Source organism: Candoia aspera, chromosome 11 (genome assembly GCF_035149785.1).
Source record: "Candoia aspera isolate rCanAsp1 chromosome 11, rCanAsp1.hap2, whole genome shotgun sequence".
NCBI classification, from domain to species: Eukaryota; Metazoa; Chordata; class Lepidosauria; order Squamata; family Boidae; genus Candoia; species Candoia aspera.
Genome location: NC_086163.1, coordinates 24915516 through 24930767, shown reverse-complemented (window position 1 = coordinate 24930767; position 15252 = coordinate 24915516). Strand labels below are relative to the sequence as shown.

At 52.6% G+C, this 15252-nt stretch overlaps 1 protein-coding gene across 1 annotated transcript; it reads right to left on the bottom strand.

Annotated features, from left to right (window-relative positions):
• Positions 1 to 585: 585 nt before the first annotated feature.
• TCF25 (transcription factor 25) lies at positions 586 to 14018 on the bottom strand. Its single transcript, XM_063313146.1, has 18 exons — positions 13776 to 14018; positions 13162 to 13323; positions 12242 to 12316; positions 11619 to 11752; positions 10529 to 10594; positions 9546 to 9628; positions 8722 to 8852; positions 6592 to 6691; positions 6106 to 6199; positions 5856 to 5948; positions 5432 to 5537; positions 4253 to 4412; positions 3780 to 3867; positions 3182 to 3340; positions 2726 to 2816; positions 1907 to 1986; positions 1231 to 1303; positions 586 to 788 (listed from the first exon to the last, which is right to left on the bottom strand). The coding sequence occupies exons 1-18, from the start codon at positions 14001 to 14003 to the stop codon at positions 627 to 629; spliced, it is 2085 nt and encodes a 694-aa protein (XP_063169216.1). The 5' UTR covers positions 14004 to 14018; the 3' UTR covers positions 586 to 626.
• Between the last annotated feature and the right edge of the window lie 1234 nt (positions 14019 to 15252).

Sequence of the window (15252 nt, the reverse complement as noted above, 5' to 3'; positions counted from 1 at the left end):
CCCTCCCCTGAACTTTTCTCTAACAGAAATGCCTTTTCCCTCAACATTAATAGGATTGCTGGGAAAGAAGAGCACAACAGAAGACAACTGCTTTATATTTCTCAAAGGAGCCAGCAGTAGTTTTGGGGTGGTGATCGGATCAAGAAAATTGGTGGGTGGCGGTGGGGTGCAGGCTGTTAAATTCTTCCCTCCTAAAATGCTGTCCAAAACTGAGCCAGGTCCTCCTTGTCCAGCTCTTTTTTCTTTAACCGTATGGCATAGCAGTTTGGTGTTCATGCTGCTTTCCTTGCTGGGAAATCCTTGTGAGGTCCAGCAGCCAGATGTGTAGACTATTTAGCCATGACAAGTCATGTTGCCTGGGGTGCACCACAAGGAGGCTGGTCTATATTGCACAGAGTTGGGCTGAGAGAGACTGGCTGGCCCAAGGTCACCCAGACGGCCTTCGTGCCTAAGGTGGGACTAGAACTCACGGACTCCTGGTTTCTAGCCCAGCACCTTAACCGCTAGACCAAACTGTCTCTCTCCTTTTCTAGTGGGGAGAGAGGAAAATGGAGAGGTGCGTACACAGGTAAGGGACGGAGACAATTCCAGGTTATGCCTGTTTATTGTTGGTGGGGAGCCAGAATTCAGTCCCACTCTCCCCCATCGCCCTCAGGGTTGTCGTCCCGTGGGGGTTCCTGGAACTGGATGTTTGCCAGCATGTCCCGCATAGCCGCCATCAGCCGGTTCACTCCCTGGTTGAGGTTTTGTCCTGCACCCGGCTCTTCTCCTCCAGCTCTGACTTCCCCCTGGAACAGCGCAGGACAAAGAGAAGCCAGGCCAGGTCAGTTCCTCTGGCAGGCCTCTCTCCCTGCACCGGATGGCTGGATTTTATTTATTTACATGATTTATACAGCCACCCATCTCACAACAGTGATTCTGGGCAGCGGATGAGGATTAAAATGCAAAACCACAGCAGGTGATCTCGGCCCCCGCGGCTCATACAGCGACCCCTCCCGCAAAGAAACCCATCAAGCATCAGAGCTCACTGACCCTTCTGACCCAAACACCTGGACAGCCCACCGCAGCTCCTCCAGAGCAATCCCAAAACTTCTGCTGGCAGGGCCTTCCCCACTCTGCTGCCCTTCACCCCACTCTGCCCTACAGAGGGGCATGAGCCCTGCCCGCCACTGGCCATGCTCCGGGCACTGGCTTCTATTACCTCTGCTCAAGCTCAAAAGGGTGTCTTACCTGTACATTGAAGTTTGGCAACAGTGAGCGAAAAAAGAGCGATAAAGTGCTTTCACTGGTTGGGTGAGTTGCCCTGGAAAGACAGAGACAGCCCACCTGGTGACGGATGTCCATTCAGGTCACCGACCCAAGATGGGACGGCACGGCTCTTGCTGGTCAACTAGGATCAGATGCCCGGCTGGCTGAGGGGCTTCTGGGAGGGCTTTCATTTAACCCCCCCCCCCTTATTCTAATCTCCTTCTCACAGCTGACCCAAGGATGAATTGGGTGGCAGAGAAGGACCAGACCTTTATCACCATGAAAATGATTTATGGTGGAAGGAACGTCTGGGCCTTCCTCTGTGTGTGAGCAGAGGGCTGGGATGGTGCAGACTGTGCGAAAGAAACAGCCCTTCTGGGAGCCAGGGGCCAGAGCCTCGGTCAGAGCACCAGTGGGCAGGCAGAAGGCCTTGAAATCAGCAACACGTGATGGAAAAGAGCCAACAGGTGGGCCAAGGGAGGACAGCCTCCTACCTCCCTTTACATACAGCTGTTGATGGAACATGTGGCTGAAAGGCTGGGAGACGAGGGAGGTCCTTGCTCAGAAGCATCAGCCAGCATCTAAGCTTCTGTTCAGACTGAGCCGGCCTCTCCAGAACTGCAACACGTGGAACGGAAGTGAAACAGAGAGGAAGTACCTTTCGGGCCTTGTGTATGAAACAACAGAGTCCAGAGGTGGCAGAGGATCAAATCCCATTATGGGCTGGGAGGTCACCTCCTTGAGAGAGGAAAACAAACAGAATTGCTGGTCAGAGGTTGTCGTCACCACCATCATCCAGCATTCGTCTATTGAGCATTTAAATAAAGCATCTTTACTACCCCCTGAGAAAGACTGACAGGCTGAAAGAAAAACACAAAGGAAGACTTCGAAAGGGGGAGGAGGTCAGCCAAGCCAGACACAAAGATGTATAACGGCCGGCCTGAACAGCAACACTTCCATTTTCTCAGGGGAGAACAGTAGCCAGCCTGATCTCGTTCCTCCTGAGTTGCCAGAGATCCTTCAGGAAGCACCTGAGCTGGGCTCAGTGCCATCAAAAAACAAGCAGTGCACTTCCTTGGCTAATCCACCATCCAAAAATGAGAGGCACCAAGTTTCAAAGCTGGGATGGCTCTGGAAGAAAGAGGCAAATCGGGGCCTTCCTCCCTGCAGGGGCCAACGAGTGCTCGGATCTTTTGCCCTGTGCCTCTTCTTGAATCCCAATGAGGTTGTCTGACTGCCCCGAGCTGCCAGCCACAGCCTGAGTGGCCCTGGGGCATCCTTGGCACCAGAATGTGCAAAACGGGGTGAGCCAAACACTTTGGGCAACAGTGCCAGTGACACACCCGGGACAGAGGGAAACTTGCTGTGCACCAAGAACAGTAAACAGCAGGAAGGGGACGGAAGACCAGGACGGTCCAGATTAGGTGCCAGGGAGTGGCCCAGGCCGGAAGATGAGCAGCAGCAGCAGACACCTCACCGGAGGTAACGCTGCTGTGGCTTCCCTGATCTCCGAGAGGATCACATGGCGGTAGACGTTCCGGGGGGCGTTTTGGTACCTCGCCTTTCGCCTACAGAGAGAGAAAGAATGCCAAGGGCTTCTTCCAAGCAGCTTCGTCTTGCCAGAGCTTCCTCCCCCAGGTGCACCAAAGGAAAAGCCTCTGAGCAACAGCACCCCTGGGCTTCTCCGCCGGTCACAGACTGTGTCCATCTGGCAAGGAGCCCCACGTGAAGCTCCTTCGAGGACCCCTTTCAGTCCCCCCCGATCGGCAGAAAACCCTTCACCCCACTTTATCCCTTTTCCAAGCTGCAGCCCAGCAAGCACTTCCCTCACCCAGGGAACGTGGCAGGGCTGGACGCCACAAGCAAGGGGAAGGGAGCCGTCCAGCACCCCGGGCCATCAACAGGGAACAGCACCAGCACTGTCCCGACTCACTTTTGTTCTGCCTCCTCCAGAACAGGGGCTCTGGCATCCACCACCCGCAACACCTTGTGCACGTTCGTCTCCAACCAGGCCATGACGGCAGGGTCCTTCCAGAGGGCGTGGCTCCTCCCCAGGTAGAGGGAGACCAGCTGGCTCAGCGCTGAAGGCACACTGGGGGGGGGGGCAGGGAGAGGGCTTTTAAGACACAGGTGGAAGCCCTGCGTTGGGTTAAGGGGCAAACTGGTGCGGTCCCGTCCTTGGTCCTGGGGATGAGATGCCAGTTCTGCCACTGCTTTCGGGCAGCCGTTTTTGGAACTCTTTCACCCTCCTTTCATGTGATTCCCCTTTTGCAGAGGGTGGACTGAGGGGAAGGGGGGAGGGGTGGTCCCAGAGAGTTGTCAGCCTCGTCATCAGCAACTGCCAAAGAATTTGTCCAAATCTGCTGAAGTTATCAGGAGCAGACTTTGCTTTCCACCTCTCCCCTGGCAAGATTTCATTTTATCATTCTCGCCATCGATTCCTGCTTTAAACGGTTTTCTTGGCATCCCCACTCACAGCAGCTATCCACATCCCAATTTTGGTCCTGCAAAGGGCCTCCCCTCCCCTCTACCTCAGCTGGGCTTCCAGCCCAAAGAAGGCGTGGGAGGCGACCACGGAGTCAGGCTGCACGCTGCACCGGTCCAGCAGCGGCATCAAGGCTGGAAGGGAGATGGGAGGGAGTCAGAGCCTCCCCAGCATCATGGCTCCCTCCTGGAAGGCAAGAGAGCGCAGCCTCCAACCCCAATCAATGTTTAGGGGGGTTGCTGAGGCCCCGAAAAGGCCTTGTCCCGATTCCCTTTGCTCAGGACATTCTCAGCAACAAAGCAAGCAGTTTGGGAGGCGTTCAGAACCATGCGTGTGTGTGAAAGGGGGGATCCGGTCTTTGCTTGTATCTAAAATGCAACATTTGGCTCCTTCCTCTACGGCAACTCTCCCCCCTTCGCTCTGGCCACCCAGCCCTTGATACCACGGGCCCCCCTTCCTCTCCACTGCTCCAGACCTGCCTCTGCGCATGACCTGGTCGGGCCGCACAGGCAAACTTACCACTGGGGAACATAATCAGGGCCTGCTGAATGAGGCCATCTGCTTGTTCACGGGCTCGGCTTTGCTCTGCTTCAGAAATATCTTCCTGCTGGCTCAGAAAGAAATAAGCCAGAGGGACGGAGAAGGCAAAATTGGGGAGCTGCGACAGATTCCGATGGCCCTAAGATCAAGTGGGAGGAAGGCGAGATGGAGGAGAGGCAGATGTCACAAAGAGGCCAGCTCCCATCCAGCTCCCAGCTGATTCTTTGGGGGCTCTGAAGAGGCAACTCCAGAGTTCTAGAGCAACTAAGGTGGGTGTGGGATTGGAAACAGGCTTGTCCCTTCAGGAAAGTCTTCCCCCATACCATTGGAAAGCGCCTTTGCTCAGTGGCCAAGCATCTGCTTTGCAGGCGAGCCTTAAGGAGGGCAGCGTCCGCCCTTACGGGGACAGGAGAGCCTTCTGTCTGCCAGGGTCTCTGCAGAGCTGCCACTGCTGCTGGTTGAAGTGGGCAGCTTTGGGGAGGAAAGCAGCTCGGATCCTGTTCCCTTTTAGAAGTCCCAGACAGACCGTTCGGCAACGAAGATCTTTTTCAAGCCACCCACGTGTTTACGCTTTATTCCCCAGCCAAAGGCCTAGGAAAGTTTCCAAGTGGGGCAGGCTGGCAGGGTAGTGACCTACCAGGATTAAAAACGGGGACAGTCAGCAGCTGAGGGCCCCCTGACACTGCTCCTGGGACTGCTGCAGTCTTATCAGGCTTTAAAGCCTCTCTAATTAAAAGATAATTAACAGGAAACGGCTCCTCTGTAATGCAAAGCACCAGCCTAGGCCAGTCTTGCTTCCACAAAAGCTTCTGGGCCCACTTGGGCTTCTCCTCAGCCTGAGGGAGGACCAGAAAGTGGGATGAGGCTGCTGCCCTGCGCTTTACATACACCTGTCCCCCCCCCCCCAAGAAAGAGAGTTGGGGTGGAAGAAAACCCCTTGCGGCACTAGAGAGGAGGCCAGGAATGATGACAGGCTTCTATCAAGGGCTTTCCCTCTGGCCCAGGAAGGTGGTCGCTCCCTGGCAACAGCTGAAGGGCAAGGAAAAAAGCAGGGAAGGCGCTGAGCGGAACTACCCATTCCTTCAATGACTGGCCCGATGTTTGTGCTGGGGGGGCTCCAGCTGCCTTGGGCCCTTCTAGCCTCCACGGGGCCCTTACCTCCCATTCCTGAAACATGCGTATCAAGAAGACGTATTCCCTTGCTCGGAGCGACAGCAAATCCACCATCAGCAGCATACACAGCGGATCATTCTCTGGATCAAGGCTTCAGTGAGGGGAGGATAGATGAAAAGAATATGACGATTACAGGATAGCTGGGCAAAGAAAAGCTTGCTAGCCTTTGGCCAGGGGTGGACCAGCCAGACACGCGCAGAAACAACGTCCCACAGAGAAGGTCGCTAGAAATCCAGGGCTCCCTTTGACAACCTGGCTTGGGGGCCTTTGAAGACACATGCTCCTATCCCAAAGTGGAATTGGAAGAGGCCCGTGCCAGCCAATTCTCCCCACCTCCCGCCACGCTTGGCCAAAGTGCTTGGCTGAGGACAGGCTGATCCTGAAGGGGACTCTTGAGAGCAGCCCTCACCTCAAGACAAGCTTGCAGACCTCCAGGGCAGTCCGCGGACAGCCCCTCCTCTCCAGAAAAAGCAAATGTTTGAAGAGGGCCAGATAGAAGGCTCTGAGGGGGAAACCAAGAAGGAAAGGCTGTGATTCCAGTGACAGAAATGGAGATGTTCAGCCCGGGCAAGGGGGGGCGTCAACAGAGGCACCCAGGAAATGGCGTCACCCGCCAAGAAGCAGCCCTCCACCTCAAAGTCCCCAGGGTGGGCACTCACCTGTTCTCCGGGTGCCGGTAATCCAGTCTGCAGGTGCCGCTGGTAAGGCTGAACACAGGGTGGAAGGCGCACTCCAGGGTGTAGAGGGCTCTCTCTGCAAAACAGGCATCGTGGCCTGGTCACATGGGCAGCCTGTGATGCCCTCATCCCATCTGGAAACATCCTTTTCTGCCCCAGGGCTTCCAAAGTGATGGAGCCATTTTTTCAAAATCTGTAACCAATGCCCCTTCCCTTTTCATGGCCTACACTTGCTTAAAACCTGGTAACAAAATGGAAAAGCAGAAAACGCACCCCGAAAGGCAATCGCAGCTGCCCCTGTGATGAGCCCCCAACATCCCCCCTCCACAATCAAGTCCAAAAGGCCTGGACTCTTTCCTTCCAGGACTGCCCTTCCTGCCCCCTTGGCACAGGGATCTTTAAGCCACCCCGCCGCATCATCCTTTGGATGTGCCTCACCTGCCCGTTCCCCCCACCTCCGATTCTTACCAATCAGGTCCCTGGCCATCTCCTGGTCCTCCTGCATCCGGCACACATCGCTGAGCTGCAAAAGCGAGTCCACGTGGTAAGGATTCATCTGGAGCAGAAGCTAGCAACCAAGCCAAAGAGAGATGTTTAAGGACTTGGACTCTTTGAGGGAAATGCTAGAACAGGAAAGAGCAGAGCTAACCAGGAGGCTGTGTGCGGGGAGGAGGGAGGGGGGCTGCCATCTAGGAATGCCAGGATATGCCCAATGAGATCAGGATAGTGCCCAATGCCAAACCTCTTTGCACACCACCCATTAATTCCAAAGCAGTGTTTGGGGAATACTTGAAGAGTTTCAAATTCAACAGGCAGAAGAACAGAGATGAGCTGGCTTTGTTTCCAAACAGAACCCTCCCCTTTCAAACATTCCTGGCCCATATGCAGCCACTAGAAGCCCTGGGCTCTCAGTTGGGCTTCAGAGCTATCTTCCATCTCTGTGTATTTTCACGTCTGCCTGTTCACGTCCCTTCTATTATTGCAACCTCCACTCCATGCCCCCATCTCGGTTTCAGATCTGCAAAGTCCACATTCAGTAAACTTAATTAAATGTGAACCACTTTTCAAAAGTTAAATATTCACACTTCAGACAGGGAATTGATTTTCGGTGGCACCCTGTGTCCACTTGCCACTGAATTTGTGTTGCTTTTCCTTGCTGCCATCAGTTATGGGAACCCCCTGTATGCATAGCTTTTTGCTCTTCACCTTTTGTCGATCCAGGAAAAGCCACCTCGTTGCTCAACAGGCTACGCTGAAAACAAGCCACTGTATAAAAGAAACCACAATCCTTCCTGTTTTCCAAGCACTTACATTCCTGCCACTGTTTGTCAGGGAATCTGAAACATCCCTCAACTGCGGTGGATTCTACCCTTGGGGGGCAAGAGTGTGATGGTGGCGGGGGGGTGGGGGGGGGGAGAAGGCAGAGCCAGAGTCTTTCCTGGACAAAGGGGCTCTATCTCCAAAACGTCCAAGTTTCAAAGAGCCACACTTATCCTGACTGAGGGGGAAGGAAGGAGGGAGCTCTCCAAACTCAATGCCTTGATTATCCTAATATTAGGCTAAGAACAATTTTGGCCTTTCCACGCTTTGTATTTACCATCAAGTTGTTCACCAGATAGCACAGCTGGAAGGGCTCCATAAAAGCCTCAAAGGAGAGCTTGTTCTCTTCAGCCCTGGAGAAAGGAGACGCCCTGTTCCTCAAAGAGGGTGAATGTTTAAATATAGCACAGAAGTTGGCTTAGATCTTGGTACGCTGGACCCTCCAGCCCCCTTTGCAGTCTTTGTCTTCAGCACTTGGGAAACTGAGGCAGGAGAAGAGTCCTCAGCCGGGGGCTGGCTTGCTAACGGGGGCGGGCCAGGTCCACCAGCAGGGCTGTAAAGGCATGAGCATCACGGGAGCATCTTCTCTTCCCTACAGGAGTTACTGCAGGTCCCTTTTCCCCACAGTTTCAGCTGTTCTGCTCTCAGCCCAGGCAGAAGCCTCATCTCTTTGGAAAGAGACATTGTATGGATGCAGACGGAGCCTCGGGATGCTGAGATGGGACTTGGAACTGACCGTTTGGGAGGGGGAAAAAGGCTCACTAGAGCTGGCACCCACAACCTTCAAGATAAAAAACCACTACAGCAGAACTACATTTCAAGATCCCTTTATACACAACTCTATTGTTCTGTATAAAATCATACACAGACGCAAATCTTGAGGGTAAGATTTAGTCAGAAAGCTACATCCCTTCTTAATACGCATGTAACGTTTTCTCATAGCTCAGAACATTTTAGGTTTTGCCCACACTTGAAATTATAATCTTCAAGTGAAGTCTGTGTTGCTCAGGCGCTTCCGCACACAAATCAGGCCTCTGCTGGCAGCCTTCGTGCAGAGTTGGCTGGACCACTGCTGTGGCCCAAGAGGGTCACCCTAGTCCTACAGCCCAGAGGGAAGGCTCACTGGGAATCCTGGAATAACTCATTGGGAAGGCACCAGCTGGGATGGCTGAAAAACACCAAAATGCCGAGCAAGTCCAGAAGTCAAGGCTGGGGTAGAACACAACTGCTGCAGTCGACAGTTGGTGGACTTGCAGTAGTGCCTGATGGAGAACCTACCACAAGGTTGTTTGGGTCCATCGATTCCACGGCATCCAAGAATTTGAACTGTACTAGCTGGTACTCCCGGTTGTGCTCAAAGGCAAAATGTTGTTCTCCACGCCTTGTTTCTAGCAGCACCATGGATATGCCTGGGCAGAATGGTTGGGGTGGGGGGGAGAAAGAGGGTTGTCAGCCCCAACAAAATGATCAACCAAAACCTAGAAAGCTGAACGTCTCTCTGTCTGGCGAGAAAGCAAACTCTGGGGACAGGAATGCTAGCCTTGGATTTTCCCTGTTCCGACTGCCTTGATTCCGCCCCCCCGCAACCCACACTGCCCAAATCTGAACTTCAGTTGCGGTCCTTATCCATATCCCTGATCTTGTGAGCTCTCATGATGCAATACCCGTACAGCTCCAAGCTAAAGGAATCTACCACCCAAATCCAGCCAGTTAGGCTAACGTTTTCATCTGCTGTTTCAGTGTACAGCCAGCATTCACACTTTCTTCAGCCTTAAAACAAATCTGGAATTCTCCTATGCAAAGGTGGAGAGCAACAGTATGGACAGCCCAGAATGCAGGCCTGTCTTGAGGAAGGAAGCATTCCTACCAACGGTAAGACAACATCGGGAGCCCTTCCAAGGCCCCTCCTTCCACTGGCACAAGAAGAGAAGTTGGGGGCCTGTAATGCAGCCGCGACGCACCTGCCTGCAGCTCAATGCTTAGCTCTGCTGCTTGGCAGCCAACATGCCCACAGAGCAGGGAGGCAGCTGCCAGCAGCCTTTTTCCAGACCCAAAGCCAGCAGGAGTGCCTTTGGTGTGAAGGGCTTGGAAAGGCCTCTCACCTGTTTTGCTGTGACGGGGCCAAGTGTCCTTGGGCGCCGTCAACCACGTGCTGCGTACATACTGGCGCTGCCTCTGCCTTGGCCTAGAGAGAAGGAGCACACCCGAAGACATGAATTCACAGACCAAAGCCTCTACTTACTTTCTAGTTTCTAAGCACCTGCACCCAAGCCCACACGGGTGGCGCAGCTGTTTCTCGAAGCCCTATGGATGTATCCTGGTCCCTGCCACTCCGGATGATCCTCAGTCTTTAAAAAATAAGCCCAGCCTGATCTTTGGAGTGAGAAGGATACAGGCTTTCCAACTGGGGAAATGAAACCGTCTCTGTTCTCCAGCCAGGAAGTGCAGAACTAAGTGCTGTTACAGCACCACCTCCCAGCTGAACGCAAAGATTAAATAGACGTAATGGAAGAGGGAAGAACCACATCTGAAGTCAAGGCATGTGCTTGTCCTCACATGCACAATGTCTGTGAGAAAGGCAGATTCAAGTCTCTGCCTGCGTAAATCAAAGGAACTGGGACCAGCTGATTCCTCCCAGCAAGGCCCTGGCAAAACCCCGCAGTGTTGCTCCTGCACCCTGATGCAGCACTGCATGCTGGGCCTTCCTCAGGGCAGGCAGTCTGCCGCCTGCAACTGGCAAGAGCGGCAGAAGAATGGATCAAAGTCCCCTCTGTCTCAGCCACATCTGAACAGCCGATAACAACTCCTCTCCGTCCAGAACTACCGTGGTCCCAGGGCGGCTCAGAGAGATCCCAAACCGATCCTTCCTTGGAGGAGACACGTGCTTTTGGACTGAGAAGGTACCACTTCCCTTCCTTCAAAGACGTCCAGGCAAGGTGGAGCAGCTCTTGCCTCAGACACAGCCCAGTCTAGAAAATGGCATTCTCGCCAAAACGTTTCCTCGGATCCTTGCTTGTGCGGCCAGATGTTTTGCTTTCCCACACGATCCAGAGACAGGTTTCTATCTCACAACACTGGACCTCACCTCTGATCTCCAAGAACCGCCCGGGCCCCAAAGTATCTCTTCAGCTCCGTTTCTGGATTCAGGTTCCTGGAAAGATGGGAACACAAATCTTTCCTGTCACTTATTAATTCCTACATAATGTTCAATGCAGAGAACAAGTTGCTGTGCCCAAAGCTTGGCTCACCTAAAGCAACCAAATCACTTGGAAGATACAACATACTTTAATTTGCATGCAAACAATAATAGAGTATACTGGGCTCCCAGCAGAGCTTTGCATTTGGCTGAGCAGCCACAAGCAACCAGAGCTTATATACCTTGGCCCACTACGGCAAGACAAAGAAAAAGACAGACGCAGTGGAAATTACGTCATGGCATTGGAATACATTGGGCTTATCTAAGGCCCATCCATGTTGCCTCATTATTATTTATCCTTCCCACTAGGTCAGCATGCTCGCCATGCTCTCTGAGATATGGCTGGTAAATGGAAGCGATTTACTGGGCCTCAGGCTCCTGACCGAGTCTTCTCCCTGTCGCCACTCAGGGTCAGTAAAGCTCGCTTTAAATGCTTTCTTACAAGGGCACATTAAGCAGTTCACATATACTGGGGTGTGTGTGTGTGTGTGTTTCACAAGTTTGGCAGCGAATGCAGCTTACATGTGTTCGGTGGGTACCATTTACCACCATAAAGTACTAAAGTTCTGGATTAGATGTTTACAATTTTAATCTTGACAAGAGGAAAGGGGAGGGGCAGAACTGGGGGACCCATGTGCCTTCGAGAATCTCCCTTGTTACACCATCTGCCCCTCAACGGCTGGGATTATTGACCTACATTTGTGTGCATTTGTGTGCATTACATTTTGGAATCAGGGACCTATTTCAAATTTATGTATTTATTAAATGTATACACTACCACAGCTTGCAATTCTTGGCTTTTCACAACAATTAGAAAATACAACGTAAGTATATGTTGTTCCTTTTTAATTCCCTTTTAATTGTAATCTGCCCAGAGCCTCAACGCTGACATACAGGTATAAAATAAAACCGATCATTTTATGTTCAGTGCAAAACATAGGGTTCCACCACCACCACCGAAGGACACTTAGCTTCTTACCTGTGCTCGATGTAAAGCAGAGGCCGATTATCCATGACCAACCTGCTCTGGCTCTGGCATGGGGGCCCACTGGAATTCTCAATGCTCAGCAGAATGCTTTCAATATCTTCCACTTGGTCATCATCTCCAGGGAACTGCTGAGAAGCAACAAAATGAGCAAAAGAGCTTTACTCTGCTCAGACAAAATCCACATAAAGGGAACTCTCAATGCTTTCTTGCATGCAGCCACCCTCATAATAGTCCCTCCTCCCTTTAATTTGGCCAACATAGTCACAGATGCCCCATCGCTGAACACAGGACCGCCATTTGTCCAGGATTGTCTGAGAACCTGCCCCAGGCAGGGGTTGAACTAGAGGCCTCCAAGGCCCCTTTCAACCCTAGGATGCTGCTTTAGCTTGCTCTTGCACAGGTTTTACCCATCACCACCTACCTTGTTTTTTCAACTACAAGGTCTTCCTAGTGAATGGACAATCAGGATTCTGTTGAGCTGTAATTATGATTTTGTAGGGGCAGCATCATATTTTAATGTTCTAAGCCCACAGAAGGTCTCAAATTCTTGGCAGCAAAGGGAATAACCATGACTTTTCCCACATGCCTCAATCCCCAAATCTAATTCAATTTACCAGAGCCTTGCCTGAAGGATTCTTCTTATTCTTTCTTTTCTTCTTTTTCTTTCTTGATTTGCTATTTGGGATAGACTTTTACAAATAAAAATAAAAGGTAGTAAGATGCATATATTGAGGCATGACATCAGAAGTATGAATTTAAACAAGTTATCTAACACAGGAAAAAGTCTATGAGTCTGTTCAGAGGCTATACTCACGTAACACCCAAAAAGTGGGCCAGCAGACAAAACAATGCCAAGAGGCCCCACCCCTTGCAAGGGACAGTGGGAGGAGGCCCAGAAGTGAGCACTCTCTGCGGGAACTCCCTTCTATGGAATCACCTCCCCCCAGAAGTAAGATCAGGATCCTCGGTATAAAGATCAGAAAACTGGAAAAAAAGTTGATTGTTTAGGAAGCCATTTGGGGAGATGTTAATAATGCATGTGCCTGGATTGTGGAGGCATTACTGGTCACTATTTGTTACTATTATTATCATGAAGCTGAACTGTTGATCTTTGTATGTATTTTTTGTATAGCCTTCGGTAACCTGCTCTGCAAGTTACTTTGTTTTTCATTGGTGGTATAAAAACAGTTGTAAATAAAACAAGAACATGACAAGCCATGGTTAACAAACTGTGCTGTATCCACATCACACTTTCCTAAAACAAACACACCGAGTTATGGCTTGATAGGTGAATCAGGCCCTCAGATCATGCTAAGAAATAGCATTACTTGTTTGGTTTTGGCTCAGCCAGGTTGATATGCAACCCTAATTTATTGTTCAGCACAGTGTTTTTCAAACTTGGCAATTTTAAGATGGGTGGACTTCAACTCCCAGACTTCCCCAGCCAGCATGCTGGTTGTGCAAACAGAAGCAGGGAGCACCCAGTAACCAACTAGGGAGGTGCAGGCACCGCTGCTTCCTACAGGACACTTGCCATTTGGTCCGGCTGTTCCGCCTCTCCCCCTTCCTCCCTCCTGTCACTCTTCAGCCCTCCAGGATCGTCCTCTTTGGCCATTGGGTCTCCTCCTTCCTGCAGCCAGGAGTCATCAACGTCCTCTTTAGACGCCAGGTCCTCATCTAGTCCTTCGCTGTTTATCTGCACAGATTAAAAATTCCCCAGTTCACGAGCAAGCATGCAGCGTAACCATCATTTTCTTTCTCTCTCTCTCTCTCTCAGCGTTCGACAGCAGGGCCACTTCAGAAGGATGGCCAGCAGCAGGGTCAGAAGGGCAAACAGGAGCGCAGTATCCCACCAGGCGGTAACTGACGCAGTGAACAACTTCTCGGGGGATCAGGCACCTCCACCGCTCCCAACTGATCGCAGGCACCCGCAAAGAGCGGGAGCTGCTACCCAGCCCTCTGGAAGGCACCGGGGGCTCCAGCGCCTCCCTAGAGCCCCCCCGCCTGGGACGGATCCGATCCCGGGGCAAAGCCGGCCTCTCCGGGGCGGCTCTGCGGGTCGGAAGCTCAGCGTTAGTCCCGCTGGGGAGGCCGGGGGTCGCCGCCTTGCTGCTGCGGGTCTCCAGCCGGGCCGCGGCGGATCCTCACCAGCTCGAAGGGGTTCGCCACCCGCTCCAAGGACTCCCTCCGCGGGCCCCGCCGCCGCCGCCGCCGCCTCCCGCCGTCGGACACGGGCAGCGGCTCGTCCCCCGCGCCCTCCTCGTCCTCGTCCTCGCCGCTGCCTCCCGCATCGAGCCCGCCGAGGAGCGGCTCCTCGCCCAGCAGCCCCTGCCCGCGCGACTCGCCCCGCAGCCGCCGCAGAGCCCGGCGCGACATCGCGTCCCGCAGCGCCCGAGCCGGTAACGCCGCCGGACCGGAAGCCGGGGAGAGAACCCGAAGGGGAGCAGGATGCCCGTCTAGGCGCCCACCCGCCGCGCTTCCGCTGCCTCGCCTACGCATGCGCGGCCCGGCGTGCCCGGTCGGCTGTGAGTTCTGGGCTGGTTCCTCTTTCTGCGCCGGGGCTGGTGGGTGAGGTGGACGCGCGAAGGCCGGGGCCAGCTCCCCCAGGCAAAACGTGGCTGAGTGGGGGACCAGCGGATGACTTTCTGCAGGCTCCTTCGGCGCTGGAGCGTTTTCATAGAATCACAGAATCGTGGAGTTGGAAGGGGCCCTGGAGGTCTTCTAGTCCAACCCGCGGCCCAAGCAGGAATCCTCGTGGCATCCCGGACAAGTGTTCCTTTTGACTGCAAGCCTGAAGGCAGGCCCTTTGCTTTTCTTCCCTTAAACAGCAGAGACCTTGAGGGACCGCCTCTCCCCAACTATTATTATTATTATTACTATTATTATTATTATTATATACTTTGATTATATTTTTAAATATAGAACTCAAGGTGGCAAGCATACCTAATACCCTGCCTACTATTTTCTACACAATAACAACCCTGTGAGGCCGGTTGGGCTGAAAGAGAGGGACTGGCCCAAAGTCACTCAGCCGGCTTTCATGACCAAGGCAGGGCGAGAACTCAGAAGTCTCCTGGTTTCTAGGCCAGCACCTGAACCAGGACACCAAACTGCCATCAGACCTTAGCGGGGAAGGGGTCACGCTGTGGGCCCTGTCACCCAGGGAGTGTCGTCTGGCGGCCGCCCTGTGGAACATCCTCCTCCTGCAGGTCAGCTTGGCCCCAGCCCTGCTGGCTTTTTGCAAGGCCCTGAAAACATAGTTTTGCCAACAGGCAAGAGGATCCCATGGGTGCAGTGGCTGTACTGAGTGTTTTGGTGGATGTGATTACCTCCGCTGTGAACTTTATGGATTTTATGATGGTTATTTATATGTTTTTATACTGCTTTTATTTGTTTGGTATTTTTTTCCTGTTTTGTATTTAACTGTAAGCCTCCCAGAGTTGTATATATGAGATGGGCAGCTATATAAATTGGAATAAATAAATAGGCTGAATTGAATGATATTCTACATAATCCGTAGATTCAAGAGCAGAGTTGGCTGATTCCAGGCTGCTGCGATTTTTACTAAAAAATAAAAGTAATATGAAACATTAAAAAAATCATGAGCCAGACCTTCAACACTCCT